Source organism: Rhinolophus sinicus, chromosome 1 (assembly GCF_057876585.1).
Source record: "Rhinolophus sinicus isolate RSI-liver-muscle chromosome 1, RSI-T2T, whole genome shotgun sequence".
In the NCBI taxonomy this organism is placed as follows: Eukaryota; Metazoa; Chordata; class Mammalia; order Chiroptera; family Rhinolophidae; genus Rhinolophus; species Rhinolophus sinicus.
In genome coordinates, this window is record NC_142501.1 from 213,939,392 (window position 1) to 213,954,824 (window position 15,433).

The following is a 15,433-nucleotide window of genomic DNA, read 5'->3' on the forward strand; positions in this document are numbered from 1 at the left end:
ACTTCTGCAGATGTCACTGTCTGTATCTCTCAGTACCAATTACTTAAATTCCTGAAATCTGATCACAAAGTCACAACTTACAAAGTTGGTGCAGAGCCATTGTCTGTGAGGATGAGTCTGGGGTGCTGCTGGATTGTAATAGGGGAGCTGGAACCTGACCCTGAGCTTGCTGATGACACACTCGGGGGGCGCATCTCGGGGAGACAGTCGGCAGCAGAACCCACTTGGAGTGGCAGCTGGTGAATGTGGGTGTCGCCAGTGACAGGGGGGTCCACGATACCACACGTGAGGATGTGTGAGAGGCTGCAGTCATCACACGCACACCTGGGTGGGAAGTAAGGCAGTTACTGAGACAGTCGGCCCAGGGCAGGTCGGCTGTGCTCCCGGCACACCCGCCACGCTCACCTCCGCCGGTAGCTGCAGTTGGGGCAGTCGGGCATGCTCAGCCGTGATGATAGCATGTGCCTCATGGCGTCTGTGAAGTTGTTCTCGCCAGTGACCGCTTTCTTATTCGTGAACTAGAGGAATTATAAAACAATAGGTTAATTCTGCAAGACACATCTACTATTACGTGGCTCATATTTTCCAGTAATTACGGTAATGGGTGTTCTGCTCATTTAGAGACCAAAGGTCATAGCTTCCTACAGTAGGCCAGGGCCAGGAAAGAGGGCAGCGGGCCTGGAGCTTGTGCCAGGCTGGGAAACAGCAACCCCGGCTGCTTCCTCACCAGCAAACGCAGCCGACACCCAGCCCTTATCTTGAAGGTGCCATGTGCTTGGCACGTGCTGGGTATCGGCACTGAGATAAATCAAATCGCTACCCCAAGGAGCTGAGCTTCTGGAAGAGAAATGAGGCAAGAAACCAAAGCTAGGGGGCTCGGTGTGGGAGGTGTGCCTGCATAGCCACTCAGGGGGCCACCAGGCAGAGGAGCTGCTCGGAAGCACCAGGCCTGGGCAAGGCCCAGGAGGCAGTGCGGGTAAGGCTGCCAGAGGCGAGGCAAGGAGGGTGTCCAGGCCAGGGCCGAGCAGGCCGCAGCGCGGCCCTGAAATGCTGGCCATTTAGCCACTTGCCCCGCAGTGAACAATTTCCATTTCCTTGAACTGTCCTCCTACCCAAGCCTCACCTGCTCTTCCAGGAATCGCCTCTGTTTAAAAAGCTCCCAGTCTTCCGTTAGCATGCGCTGTTTGGTTTTCACTGTCATCTAATGAGGGAATGAAGACACAAAAGTCTCAGTACCAGCAGGAGCTACTCAGGGCACCTTCTAGGGGAGATTCAAAAACGGAATATCCAAGAAGCATCGCCTGTGGACACGAGAGGCCCCACCACTGAGGCACCAGCTGACATCCTTTCTGTCCCAGCAGCCTGCTAAGGTACTCAAAGGCTCACATTAAAGAGTGAAACTACGACATTAGAGCAGAAGCTGCCAATACAGTAAGTGACCACTTGCCCTTTTCTGAATGCCCACATGTGCCCTGTATGTGCTGGAGCTAGAAAAAGAAGATGACCGACGCTGCATGTGAGGGGCTCAGGTCAAGGAAAGACACACAAGCAACCCAACAGGTGTGGGGACAGACCCTGAGGCGCTCAGGCGGAGTGCAACACACCAGGCACAAAGGGGCAAAGCCTGTACTTACACAAGCTCCCCCAAGAAGCCAAATCCACAGGGACAAAAAGAAGACTAGGGGTGGCCAGGGCCTGGGGAGTTGTTTAGTGGGGACAGTGTCAGTTTGGGAAGACGGAAGAGTCCCAGAGATGATAAAAAAAAAATCCTATGGGCAAGAAAATACTACCAACAAACCCAAGTAAAGAGTAATTTAATAAAATAAAATTCATGCATTTGAAAACAATTTTAAATAGTTTAAACCATTCAAGAAGAAATTAAAGTTGAAATTACTCTGTTTAGAAATAATTGACAATACAAGCCCCACAAATCAAATTTTGAGATGTGCTCTACATGCAGAAGTATAGGTGTAAATGCATTTGAGAATAAAACAGAACAAAAAAAGACTGAGAAGGATGTGTTCAATGTAAGAAGCCAAAAAAAACCAAAATAAAAAACAGAACAAAACAAGAAACCAACTAATAAAGTAGGAAGGAATTAAAGGTAAAAGCAGCAATTACTGGGAAAACAAAGAAACAAATGTGATCAATAAACCCGAAAGCTGGTTCTCCAACTTCCCCAAAGGCTGATCAAGGGAAGAGCGGGCACCCCAGAAACGAGGACTGAACACACAGAGGAGATGCTTCTAAACCACGAGAGAAAACACCTGTACAATGTACACTTTTCACGTAAGAGGTGCCATCACTGGCTCTGGGGCTATTTTGTTGGGCCTGCACAATGTTTTCAGAAGTTGAGTCACCCTGAAAAAGCTTTTGGGATTTCACCTAACCACGCGGGCTTCTGGTTTCTCTCGACATCTCAGCAGCCCCGTAGGCACTCCGCGGGCACACGGGACAGGCGCACTGCCCTTTGCGGCCCCGTGTTTCCTTTCGGTGGAGAAAGCGCTCTCTAAAGTGTGGCCTACGGCTGCCATGTCGCCCGTTTTCACTCTTGTACGCACAAGCTCATCACCCTTCATCCAAGTGACGTGGATAATTTCCTAGGCAAATACCAATTTGTAAAAGTCACTCATGCAGCAAAGAACCCAAGAGAGATGAAGAAATGTAAGGTAAATTGAAAGGGAAGTAAAAGATCGCAGACCTCGCTCCTCCTCCCTATGAAAACGAATCAGATCCCTAAGTTTTATGGGAGGTTCTATCAAATTCTTCATGGATCAGAATATTTAAACTATTCTTGCAATTTGAAAAAACAGGGCAAATTTCTCAATTCAATCTCTGAGACTAGCGTAACTTTCATATAAAACAGTAAAACAGACAAGACAAGGACAAAAACTACAATATCTCAGAATACAGATGTAAAAACCCTAAATAAAATTAAACCTAAAAATGGATTTAAAATAATATATCATAATCTAGTAGGGTGTAATCCCAGGAATGCAACGGTATCTCAAAATTAGGAAATCTAATCTCTTAATTCTTTTAGAAATATGTAAAAGAAGAAAAAACATACAAATTTAACATCTATTCCTGTTTTTTTACAAAACAAACAATTTTAATAAGCTAGCTAGAAAAAGTGACACTTCTTCATTTTGCTAAAAAAGCACCCAAATCTGTGTGGTGAGCAGCAGTGTGAAGCATCCAAGCCCTTTGAAGACAGGTGCTGACAGGGCTGCTGCTGCCACACTCTGCTCATGTCCTGGAAATGCGAGCTGAGCCTGAACAACAGAGTTCAAATGCTGGAGGCAGGACAGAACCACCAGTATCTGTAGAAGCATCGTGGTTTCCCAGAAAGTTCCGGGCGATCAGCTCCCCAACTGCTGGAGAGCTAACGGAGTTTGGTGAGGTGACTGGACACAGCATAACCCAGCTGCCTACACACTAGCAACCACTGTTTAGGACAGAGATTCCGCCACGTGAGACACCACTCACAACAGCCCCAAACTGTAAAATACTTAGGTGTGAACTCGGTCAGAAATGGGTGAACTGTGTAACACCGCAAGGCAGGCTACAAAAGCCGGTCTCCAGAGACCTGCGGCTCTCTCTCGGATGGGAAGACGCGGTGTTGGTGCCAGGTCTCCCTTCACATGGTACATACCTGCAGGTTTTAGGAAATACGTCTTTCTTTTACAAGTAGCTATGACTACTGCACATTTAGGAAATGAATTTAACAGAGGTGGGCAGGCGGATGCCATCTGAAAAGCCCTGCTCCGTGTCACGTGGGAGGTTCTGGCTGCAGTCACCCCTGCCCTTCAGGCCCCACCTCCAGCGGGAGCCCTGCTTCTCTGTCCTCCTCCATCCCGTGAGCCACCTGCCCACACGGCCGTCTGTGTTCATGTCTGCACAACCTTTCTAGTCGGTTGTGGGAGGAGAGAGAACGTGCTCTGTAGGTCACACTTGTCTGTGCATCCCCAGGCTCTGAAGGGCCGAGTGTTCAGTAAATGGTTCCTGAAATGAAAGACTCAGCAGCTCAACACCCCAGGGGCTCCTGCAGGTGACAGAGCCTGGGCGGCAGCCTATAAAGTGGGCGTAGCCAGGCCCATGCTGACCTGACCCACTGCTGCTGCCCCTGCAGGTACAGCTGGGCGAGGGAAGTCGTGGTACGTCAGGCAGGAGTCTTGATCCCGTGTGGAAAACCAGGGGCCGGGAGGCCCCCACGTGCGCCCCCCTTACCCTGACACCCCTCGCACTGGCGGGTCCTGGTGGTGTGCACCGACCTGCTCGTCCACGTAGGCGTCGATCCTCCTCTGGCACTCCAGCCACTCCTCGGCGACCCTGCGAAGCTCCTCCTCGGAGCGCTGGTACCGCTGCAGCAAGGTGCTGTACGTGTCCTCGTTGCAGGTGTCATGTGTCGTGGTTCCCAGCCTATGGAGAGAGGCCTTTCAACAAAAGATAGGGGTCCAAAGGCTCTGGGCCAGCGACCGGAGGTCTGCTTCTGTTTGTCACTGCCCCTCCCAAGTGACAAGAGGGACAGCATGGATCACTAAGTACACATGCGAGCCGCCCAGGACAGACACTGGCAGAAAGGGGAAGCTCAAAGAAGTAAGAGCCTAAGAAAAGAATCAGTGACCAGCACTGTTTTAGAAAGACTGGAGCCCAGCCGTTCAGGGTGGGTGGTAAACTACTTCTCCCTATAGAAATACAGTGACCCAGAGAAAACAAAACATTTAAGGAGAAGAACAGAATTTGGACCTGGTTTTCAAATTAAGCGAAACAGAAAATCCGATTCAAACAAAGAAATCAAACTATACTTTTACTCATTTTATATTATGTCTTGTTAAGAAAGATGGTAAGATGGCAAATGAGAAACCAAACAGAAAACAAATGACCCACATACAGGTAAATAATGAGAAAAACGCCTACATTTCTGAGAAAGAAGACATGGGGCAAGAGGACGGCCGGGGAGAGCGGGTGGGACAGGGGGAGCCACTGGGCTCTCATCAGAAACCATTCATTTGGTTAATATCTAAATATGTCAACGTTTGACCCGAAACAACTGTAATGAAGACATTCTGACAAGGAATTTCAAAATCAAGGCCATTTATAATCACCCAAGAGCACAACGACGCTGTGCAGGTAACAACCACTGTTGTTTATATGAAGAAACAGGAAGCCACGCACTGGGGATCCGTACTACACATGACGGCCCGGCTGGACAAAGGGATTCTAAGCAGTGAGGTGCTGATGACAAACTCTGTAACACATCTACTCATCCGTACACACATACATATACATACGTACTTACATACACATGTTTTGACGTGGAAATATGCCTGTTAAGATATGACTACGGCATCATGTTTAAAAATGTGTGTGGGTGGACATAGGACAAAAATCTAGAAGTACCAAATTATTTATAGTACCTACACTTCATGATTTTCTAGATTTTCATAACTTTATTGGAATAATAATTGAACAACTTTACAACAAAAATAAACAGTAGGGGCGACCAGATGGCTCAGCTCTGAGCAACACAACAGGGTTGCCAGCCAGTTCGATTCCCACATGGGCCAGTGAGCTGCGCCCTCCACAACTAGATTAAGACAATGAGCTGCTGCTGAGCTTCCAGAGGGGCGGCCGGATGGCTCAGTTGGTGAGAACACGAGCTCTCAACAAGGTTGCCAGTTCAATTCCCGCATGGGATGGTGGGCTGCGCCCCCTGCAACTAAAGGTTGAAAATGGCGACTGGACTTGGAGCTGAGCTGAGCCCTTCACAACTAGATTGAAGGACAACAACTTGATGTGGAGCTCATGGGCCCTGGAGAAACACACTGTTTCCCAATCAAGTCCTGGAAATACACAGCTTCCCTTCCCCGATAAAAACAAAAACAAAAAACAAACAAAAAAACCAATAAAGTGATTTTAAGGGGTTTTAAAATTAGGACCTTTCAGCGGGTACAAATGGCTCCCTCTTCCCTTTTCCCTGTGTCCACCCTTGGGGGACTCACTAGTGATGACTATGTAAACACGCAGAGCTTGCAAACGGATCGGTGGTTTCGGAAGCTACCTGCACACGCATCCATCTGTGAAATTACTTTAAAGAGGGAGCAGGCAGAAATCGGAGGGACTGAGAAGCTGTTTAGGGAATCTCAGAGGGAGGAAAGAGAACGGTACTAACCCACACAGTCACTGAGGGTCTCTCAAACATCAAGGCCGTTCTCAGGCTGTTTTTGCCTCAGGACACAGAACCCAGAGGCTCTCTGAGGCTTGTCTGGGCGCCGCACGGCGACTGGGGGACCCCAAGGCCTGAGAACAGTCTTCTGTTTCACAGCAGAGCTGCTGGAAGCAGTGGTTTTCTCCCCACTCCTGTTCCTGCAACCTTGCTCGTCACAGACCAATGTCCACTCTTCGTGCAAACCACCCACTATGTAAAGCCAGCTGCCCCGCTGCACCACTTGGCAAACTGGCATGCTAGGGAGCCGCGGCTCAGCCCGCTGCACTCGCCGTCCCACTCCTGGAAGTGAGAGGGCTCTCCTGCCTCACGAGATAAGTCTGCTTTGAGCCAGGGGAGGCTTTGCCTCTGGGGGATCCTGGGCCATGTTTGGTGGGGAAACTGGAGCACAATCTGTAGACACAGGGCTCACATTCAGGCCAAGCTGGGATGGACTCCAGAGGAAACGGGGCCCCGGGGAGTGTCCTCGGGTCAAATGACCATGGCTCAGAAAACAGGTTACCATCTAAATACCGAATTTGCAGAAACACGACAGCACCATGGGACGATACTCACGCTAATATCTATTACAAACAATGTGTGAGAGACAACAAGGGATCAGGAGAATCATAAAATCAGTTTGAGTAAGTTTATCTATGAGCCTAATTAAAATTTTCCCTATCAATTAATTTTATATATTAAAAATAAAGACCAACTTGGGTCATAGCTGCTAACAGCCCCAACTACAAATAAGCAGACACAGCGAGGCTCCTGGACCCTGCCACCAACTCCCAGGTGGCAGAGCAGGAGGGCTGGGCGCTCCATGAGTGGCAGCTGCGGGATCCACATCCCGGGCTTCCCTACAGGATAAATGGCTCCCGTTCTTTGACATAAATTTTAAGGGAAAAGGGGTGGGGGGCCTGTAGAGTAACAAATCTCAAAAGACATGGGGAAAAAAAGGAGGGGGCATGGGGGTCACTGTTTAATGGTGACAGTCTCTGGGGTGATGCAAGTTCTGGAAATAGATACTAGTGATGGTTGCCCAACACTGTTAATGTAATAATGAATTGTACACTTAAAAATGGCAAGTTGTATGTTATTTTTAACTATAATTTTAAAAAATTAACGTAATATATCAATAGCCATTCAATTGCACAGTAGTAAATTAATCTCAATAAAGCTGTTCAAAAAAAGAGAGCAATAACTTTCATAACTAAAACCCAGACAAGACTGTGGAAATGCACACTTGAGTGACAAGAGAATAAAGGAAGGGCCGAGTGTGACTGCTGGGCGACGGGGCCCCCAAGGGACTTGCTTCTAGGTGGCCATGCGGGTGTGCTGGGTGAATCACCCGAGGGATTTCTGCCTGCTAACAATTCATTAAGTGACACATTCGCTTTGTGTGGCTTTCTGTATCTGTATTTTACCTTATAATAAAGGTAAATAAATACAGGCTAGAAACAAAGTGTCAGCCTTAATTACAACTACAATTCCATGTGCTGCAGACGGGGTCATTATGTCCGGGGTGGTGTTTGTATATAACTCTTGCAAAACTTCGAGTTAAGTGGACATCGACACTAGCAGCTCAAATCCGACTGATTCTCCGTGCAACAAGGGAATCTGCTGGGAAACTGACAGAACCCCTCCTTTGGGTGTCACCAGCCCTCCTGGGGAATGCTCCGCTTCCTGTCTCACCAGCTTCATCCCGTCTCTATTCCCCTCCATCTCCTGCTCCTGAAAGCAATACTGCAGCCTGCCCAGAACTAACCTTCGTGCTAACACACTGCCGATCTTTGCAGCCTGACCACCATTTGCAACGAGTAAATGAAAAATCCAGAACTAAGGCAGAGAAAAAACATGGGAGCTTTACACTGCATTTCAGGTTTCTGTCACCCACGCACAGTTGGAGGATAGGCCCATTAAACTCACTGTCTCACCAGAGAAAGAAAAAACAAGGCTAAATACCTTGGATTCTTGCTGTAAGAACCCCTTCCCGCCAAGACGCATGCCTCTATAAAAAGTGCTTTTGCAGGATTTGAAAGTTGTAACGGGACAAAACCAGGTTCTGCATTTCAAACTCATGGCTCTGATCACTGTCCTGACTCTGCTCCGTGAGGGTTGCAGTGAGGACAAGTCTCCAAGACCCACCATGAAACGTCATGGACGCTTTCACAGTGGGCACAGAAGGGAGGTGGGGCAATCAGGAACCCACGAGAGTGCAGGCCACACCCACGTAACACTTCTGATCTCATCCCCAACCCGTTCTAGTAACTGCTTATAAGGTGCCTCTTTCTCCGGAAGTGAGGGTAGACAATGGGAAGAGTTAAGACCTCTCTAACAGGATTTAGGAATATAGGAAACAAGGTTTCCTATACATGGGTTTCAACTGGTATATGAGTCAACTACAATAATTTGTTTACTTAAAAACAATTTCCGTTCTTTGTGAATCCGGTCCAGTATATTTCAATATGGACATTTACAGCAAAATGACTCCATCTGCGCTGTCCCTCTGTGGTAAGTAGAAAAGGAACAAAACCCAGCTCAGCAGTGCAGTGAAAGCCGAGGGGAGGGCAGCCTCCTCCCCGCTGCCTTCTCTCACTTCCCCCATCACCAGGGCGAATGCCCCAGGACTGTGCTTGGCACATCGTCTTGGTACACGAGGGCACGTGCCATAGATGCTCTACACCAGTAACACAACCCAAGCCGTGGACAAACACGCTGTGGGAACGTCTGAGATACCCAGAAGTGTGGCTCATCCCCCCAGTGCCTCGGAGCGCCCCGGCATCTCAGACCCATCTGGAACCCTCCTCCTGCCCCCTCGCCCCGTCTCCGCTGCACACCAAGTGCCACAGCACAGGCTACACCACAGCCCCCTGACCACGCATGAGTCTTGTCAAGGTAGGACGCTATGTTTACCAGAGATTTTCCTTACTCATGAGGAATTTGTGGTGTTAAACCTTAGTAGCACTAGTGTCAGGTTATTTTAAAGTTTAATCATATTACTCTTGGGGTTTTGAGTGTTCTGCCCAAACTGCATTTTCCCCAAAGCCTCGTGATTTTTCCAGCAAGAACTTCCATGCGGCAGTGGTGATCAGATGCACAGAGGACCGTGCTGGCACAGCACGGGGACACAAGCAGATTAAGACGTAATATCTGGGGCGGCCGGATGGCTCAGTTGGTTCGAGCAAGAGCTCTGAACAACTGGGTAGACAGCTCGATTCCTACATGGGCCAGTGAGCTGCTCCCTCCACAACTAGACTGAAGACAACGAGCTGCCACTGAGCTTCTGGAGGGGCGGCTGGATGGCTCAGTTGGTTAGAGCGTGAGCTCCCCAACAACACTGGTTCAATTCCCGCATGGGATGGTGGGCTGCACCCCCTGCATTAAGATTGAACACGACGACTGGACTTGGAGCTGAGCTGCGCCCTCCACAACTAGATTGAAGGACAACGACTTGGAGCTGATGGGCCCTGGGAAATGCACACTGTTCCCCAATGTTCCCCAAGAAAATAAAAATTAAAAAAAAGGCTTAATACCTGATTTGCGACAGCAGTGCTGGCAAGTTGCTCTGCAGAAGGGGCTCCGAAAAGACCAGGTTTTCAAACAGGTGCTTATTGTGCAGCTCCCAGGTCACCTGGAACTTCTTCAAGTGCTCATTTTCCTAGTTAAAAAAGGTAAAGAGAAGACGCACAGGGCTGATGAGGTCTGAGACTCCCAGGATTTCCTGCGCCTCTCCCCTGCCCCTCTCCCCTGCCCCTCGGCACAGGCCCGGAGGCTTCCGCGTAGGACGAGATGTTGACTCCCGTCCGTGCCAAAGCCGACACTAATGGGGGTCACTGCCTACACAGACACGGCCCTGGCCTCCCTTCCAAACAACTCACGCAAAAGGAAGGGGTGGCGATTCCCACACAGGTGAGGGAGGACAGAGGAGGAGCAATGAGCACGGATCTGATGGTCATTTCTTACAATTGTGCTTGCAAAATGGACCGAAAGGCCTACTTTCCATCCAATTTAAATGCAGACGAGTGCTTCGATGCCCAAGGATGTTATTTTCTGGCCTCTCCTGAGAGTCTCCCCTTCTGACAGATGCGAGGAGCTTCTGCACTGGCCACACTCGCAGAGTCAGGCCTTTCACTTCCCTAGTAAATGCAGGCAGACTCATCAGGTACTTTACACAACTTTCAAACATCTGGGAATAAGCTGGAAGTTACGGAGAGATGTCCACTCTCCCTCAACACAGGTGGCGAGGACAAACGGCCTGTCCTAAAAGCAGCATTTCCTTTTAGCAGACCTTGACACACCTGTGCATGTGTGAACCCATGCGCCCGTCTGCAAGCTCCACGCACGTGCACTTGTTTTGGAATCACCTTCCGTCCCTGGTCGAGTGCTCCTTGCCTAACGACTGGCCCCCGAAACTGCTGAGCATGACAACCATTCCTGCGCGACGCCTCGATCGCAGGTGGCTGGGAGACTACATTTAGTGGCCTGTTCCTACTGACAATTAGCCAATCGGAAATGATCACACCCGGAGATGTTAGCAAACAACATAGATGTGAAGATTCCGTCATTTTGTCCTGACAACTGGCTGGCGGGGGGGCGGGGCTGCAAGAACATGTAACCGACCCCTGTGCCTGAGCACCGCAGACACCGCTGTACCACGTGCGTGAGCCAGCCCTGCTGGTCACAGCCTCCTTACACCCTGAACACGGAGAAGAGCTTCAGCCAGGCCCTGGGACCTGTGCCGAGGCCCATCACACCCTCCTCAATGCCGGCAACGTCACAGCGCCTGCTCTCAGTGCACGCTTACCCAAACACATCCACATGCCCTCATTCATGTCACACCCAGCACCTCTCGGGGCCATTACTCAATGCAGGAAAGCTGGGCATGGCAGAGCCCAGGCCTGGGACTGATAAACTCAGCCCCTGCAACGAGAGTGTCACCGACAAGGTGCTTCTAACAACATGGCCACAGACGAGTGTCAGATGGCCACGTGTAACAGGCTTCACAGGGACCACTCTGCGCAGGCACTGGGCCAGCTACAGGGACGGAAAGACAAATGCAGAGGTCCCTGAACTCCAGCAGTCCCCAGGGACACAGGAGCACATGATCTGATGTATGATTCGTCTCTATGACGAAGAACGTGCAGGAGCTGAGGCAGCAGCAGATCAGGCCCCGGCTGGCCAGGGACGCAGGGCAGGGCCCCCTTGTGAATCTTCGGGACAGAGCCGGTGGCCCTGCCTGCCAGTCCATGAACAATGAGTTACAACACTGGGGCCACAGCTGTGGCTTTCTGCCCTGATGTTAACTAAAGGTAAGTAGGTGAAGGCTGGTTTCTAGAGACGTTCGGCATTTTTTATGAAATCTGAGGTTATACTTCCAGATGAGGCTAGAGAAAGAGCAAACCCCAAACTCATTTCACAACCCGACACCAACAAGGGTAGTAAGCGCACGTGCTGACAATGGAGTGCTTCCTGCAGGCCAGCACTGTTTTCAGCACCAGTAGTAACCCTGAACTTGCGGCAGCCGCCACACCCCATCCACAGGCCCCAAACAGCACCCAGAGGCTGGGCAACTTGCCCAGGGCATGCGGGACCTGTGCTGTCACAGCTGCTGTAAGAGGTGACACCGGTGAGGACAGCCGAACCTCAGTGCCTCTCTGGAAACACCTTCTATGCGCATGTGCCCCATGGGCCCTGCAGTGTCAGGACGGGTGCTGTCTCTGGAGAAGCCGATGGAGGCAGCAGAGAATGAGACGGCTGGATCCGCACAGCACGCGAACTGGCGGCGTCACGAAGAGTGACAGGCCGTTTGCCGCCAATCGTCAAACCTGAGCTTTCCAGCAAAAGGCCTTTCCAACGAGGACCACTTTTTATGCCGAGTTCTGTGCTGCAGAACCTGCACAGCTCACTGTGAACCAGTGTTCTCCAAACGACCAGTGCACGGTCAGTTTCAGAGACACACTGCGACTACACGGGCTCTGGTGCAAAACTATGTGTATATGCATTTTTCTGGCAAGAAGGTCAGTCAACTTTAGAATCAGCGGTTCTTAGGAACCACTGGTTACTATACAGTGGTACCTCGGTTTTCAAACGTAACACACTTGGAAGACCATTTGAGTAAAACAGCTGACAGCTCAGCCTCAGGATCTTGCACTCAGCGGAAGCTGCGTGACAAGTTCGACTTCCGAGGCGTGTTCGAAAAACCGAAGCATTTACTTCCAGGTTTACGGCGTTCGTAAACCGAAATGTTTGTCAACGGAGACGTTCGAAAACTGAGGTGCTAATGTACTTGTTTCGAGATGTACCTTTATCACTGAGAAAGCACCCACTACTCCACTAGCCCGGTGAAGTGCCATTTAATAAAATTTAAGTGACGATGAAAAACTCCACAGACTGCTAGTAAATGGGTGCTTCTGTGACAGGCCAGACATGAGAGGCTGGTCTCGCTGGGGACAGTGGTCGCCTTCCAAGCAGCAGGCCCTGAGGCTGTCTCAGATGGACCCCCAGCTCGCCCAGTTCCCAATGACTATCCCTGCAGTGCCTGTCCTCTCACCAACCTGTGCTCATGTGAGATGCCTGCAGGGTGCGGACAGCACCTTACTTGACTCTGTGAGCCCACTCTTAACCCGCTGTGCTGTCACGTGATCAAGGACTGAACGTGCCTTTGTGGGCCCCCCCCACATGAGCCTGTGTACAGCTGGCACTGCAAACCACATCTTTGTTCCCCCCCTTCACGCATACACTGTCCTCACCACACCCGCTTCCCACGCCTCGCTCTCTGGGCCTCAAGCTCCCCAAAGAGTGTTTCCATGGTGTGTCACCACGTCAACCCACTCAACGCTTTTGTCCAGCAGCAGAGAAAAAGGGGTGTCGGCTCTGTCCTGCCGCGCGGACCTCACGGCGAGGGGGCTGAGGGCACTTCATCCCACCACACGGTCCTCCGTTCCCAACGACACACGGACAGGCGCTGGCTCACCAGAGTGCCCAGGAAGGTGCTGATGGCGCGCGCCGCCTGGCAGAGGGCGCCGTACTCCTCGAGGAGCAGGGACACGAACTGGTGCGCCTGTGGAGGGCCCTGCAGGGCGGCCGGCGCCTTCACCCTGGACACGGCCGACAGCTGCCGGAGCAGGCGCACCTTCATCTCCAGCACGTACTCCCGAGCCTGCTGCTCCAACCGCTGGTACAGCTGGTAGGGGTCCCTCTCGCAGAGCCTGCAACGAGAGAGTCACCATCACTGCGACCCCAAGGTGCCCTGCATGGGGCCCTTTTATATCCAAGAGCATCTTTCCTGAAGTCTTTCCCAGGAGCCTCCCGTGCATGACAATCAGCACCGTCTCACACCCATGAGAGGTGCAGTGACCCCACTCAACTGAGGGGGACCCAGGCAGAGAGAGTGGCGGGCACCTCCCCAAGTTATCACTAACGGGCAGAAACACTGACATTCACTGAGAGCTTAATCTGCACCAGAGGTGTCTGTCACACGTGTTAACTCAGTCAGTCCACGGCGAGCGCTGTCTGTCACACTTGTTAACTCAGTCACCCCACAGCGGGTGCTGTCTGTTACACGTGTTAAACACTGAAGGCCACATAGACTGGGTAAGTTGCTGGAACTCTCACAGCCAGCAGGTGGCAGAGTGGACACACCAGCAGCTGACTGGACTACTGAAAACACAGAAGACTGAAGACAGTAATTTTTGCATGCTGACATGTGAACAGGTGAAGAAAAACTATCCCAACAGATTGATTCCTGTGTGGAGAACTGCAGCAGACTGTTCCTTCCTTCTTTCTAGGAATTCAGTATTTAATCCAAATGGGCTTGCATTATTTTTCAATCATCGGAAACTCAGAGACAGTATATCTCTTTTTTAATCATCCTACCAAAAAAAAACGGTAGAAGTGTATAAAATAAAATTTGTAAGGGGAAGAGCAAGAAAAGAATTAATGTGTGCCCTTCCTCCACAGGGCCACAGTAACCTTTTCATGAATTTCTTTACTAACTTGGAGATAATCTACTTTCCAAACTTGTTCTACAGTATTTGGCTTTCCTTTCATTGTGCACTTCTAGCAGCCTCTAAATGGAAACCTAAAAGCACCAAAGCAACAACTCCGACGTCCGCCTAGAACCCATCACTGGGAGGAACCTTTGTTAGACACGAGTTATAAAACACAGTAAGCATACAGTTCCTGGGTTTCATATAACGGATCTTTTCACCTGCTGGCACCACATCTGGTCAAAAGAGAAGAATGTGAGCTGTCACCTCTCCCATTTTAAAATTACCACATCACCTCTGTTGTAAAAGATAAGAGCCAAGTAAAATCCAGCAATGGAAAATGGGACACCTCAGATAAAACGTGGCTAGAGAAATGGTAAAAATTGATGGGATTCCCACTGTGGTTAATACACTTCAGATAAATTAATTTTTCAGCATAACAATCTAATATAATGTCCTCTGAAACAGACTGTATTTCATCGGTTAAAAGAAAGCCATACAAGACTCAAATGACAGAGACAATCAAACTTACAAGCAGACTAGACGCCTCTTTCTTAGTTCTCTTAGCATGGTGACCTTAGACATACATTTTATCTTATTTCATTGTCCATTTCCGTGTCTTACAAATTGAATGAAATGACCGTGTGGTACTTTTGCAAATAGATTTTGTTCAAGTTCTACGACCAAGAGTCAGGAATGTGAAGAGGCTGGGGAGGCTCGCACATCCACGGCACACGCGGGCACGCCTGTTGGCGGCCGTGGACGATGCCCTCATGGTGCGCACAGCACAGGCACACACAATGTAACTCGAGGTGGTGGCTGCGACAGAATCAAAAAGAAGGTAAGGGGCTAAGGAGTGAAGGGGGAGGCCCCGTGGATTTCAGATATGGCGGCCTCTCTGACAAGGGGACTGAAAACTAATGTGGATGAGGGAAGGGAGGAAACAAACCCAACAAAACCCTGAAAAAGGAAGAACATCTGAGACAGAGAACAAATGCAAAGGACCTGGGGCAGAAATGAAGGGCATGAGAAGAGGGAGATGAGGCGGGAGGAGGGGCAGCACCAAGTTACGCAGGGTGCCGGGGGCCACAGAAAGGAGGAAAGGATCACTGGCACCAGCTGTACAAGTGCCTGGCAAGGGACTTTGCTGCCGTGTGAGGGCACTTAAATGACAGAGGAGAGCTCCTGGACACAACGTCTAGGAGACGCTTACCACGCAGGCCACATACACCCT

General features: G+C 50.2%; 1 protein-coding gene across 2 annotated transcripts in view; it reads right to left on the bottom strand.

Moving 5' to 3' along the window:
- Positions 1–15,433, bottom strand: part of FAM193A (family with sequence similarity 193 member A) — a 113,243-nt gene that overhangs the window by 39,864 nt on the left and 57,946 nt on the right. For both annotated transcript variants that reach the window (XM_074320354.2, XM_074320347.2), the window contains exons 5-10: positions 13,185–13,419; positions 9,745–9,869; positions 4,275–4,422; positions 1,124–1,201; positions 406–518; positions 82–324 (exon numbers count right to left, since the gene is read on the bottom strand). In XM_074320354.2, coding sequence (XP_074176455.2) covers positions 82–324; positions 406–518; positions 1,124–1,201; positions 4,275–4,422; positions 9,745–9,869; positions 13,185–13,419 — 942 coding nt within the window. The remainder of the gene's footprint in view (positions 1–81; positions 325–405; positions 519–1,123; positions 1,202–4,274; positions 4,423–9,744; positions 9,870–13,184; positions 13,420–15,433) is intronic.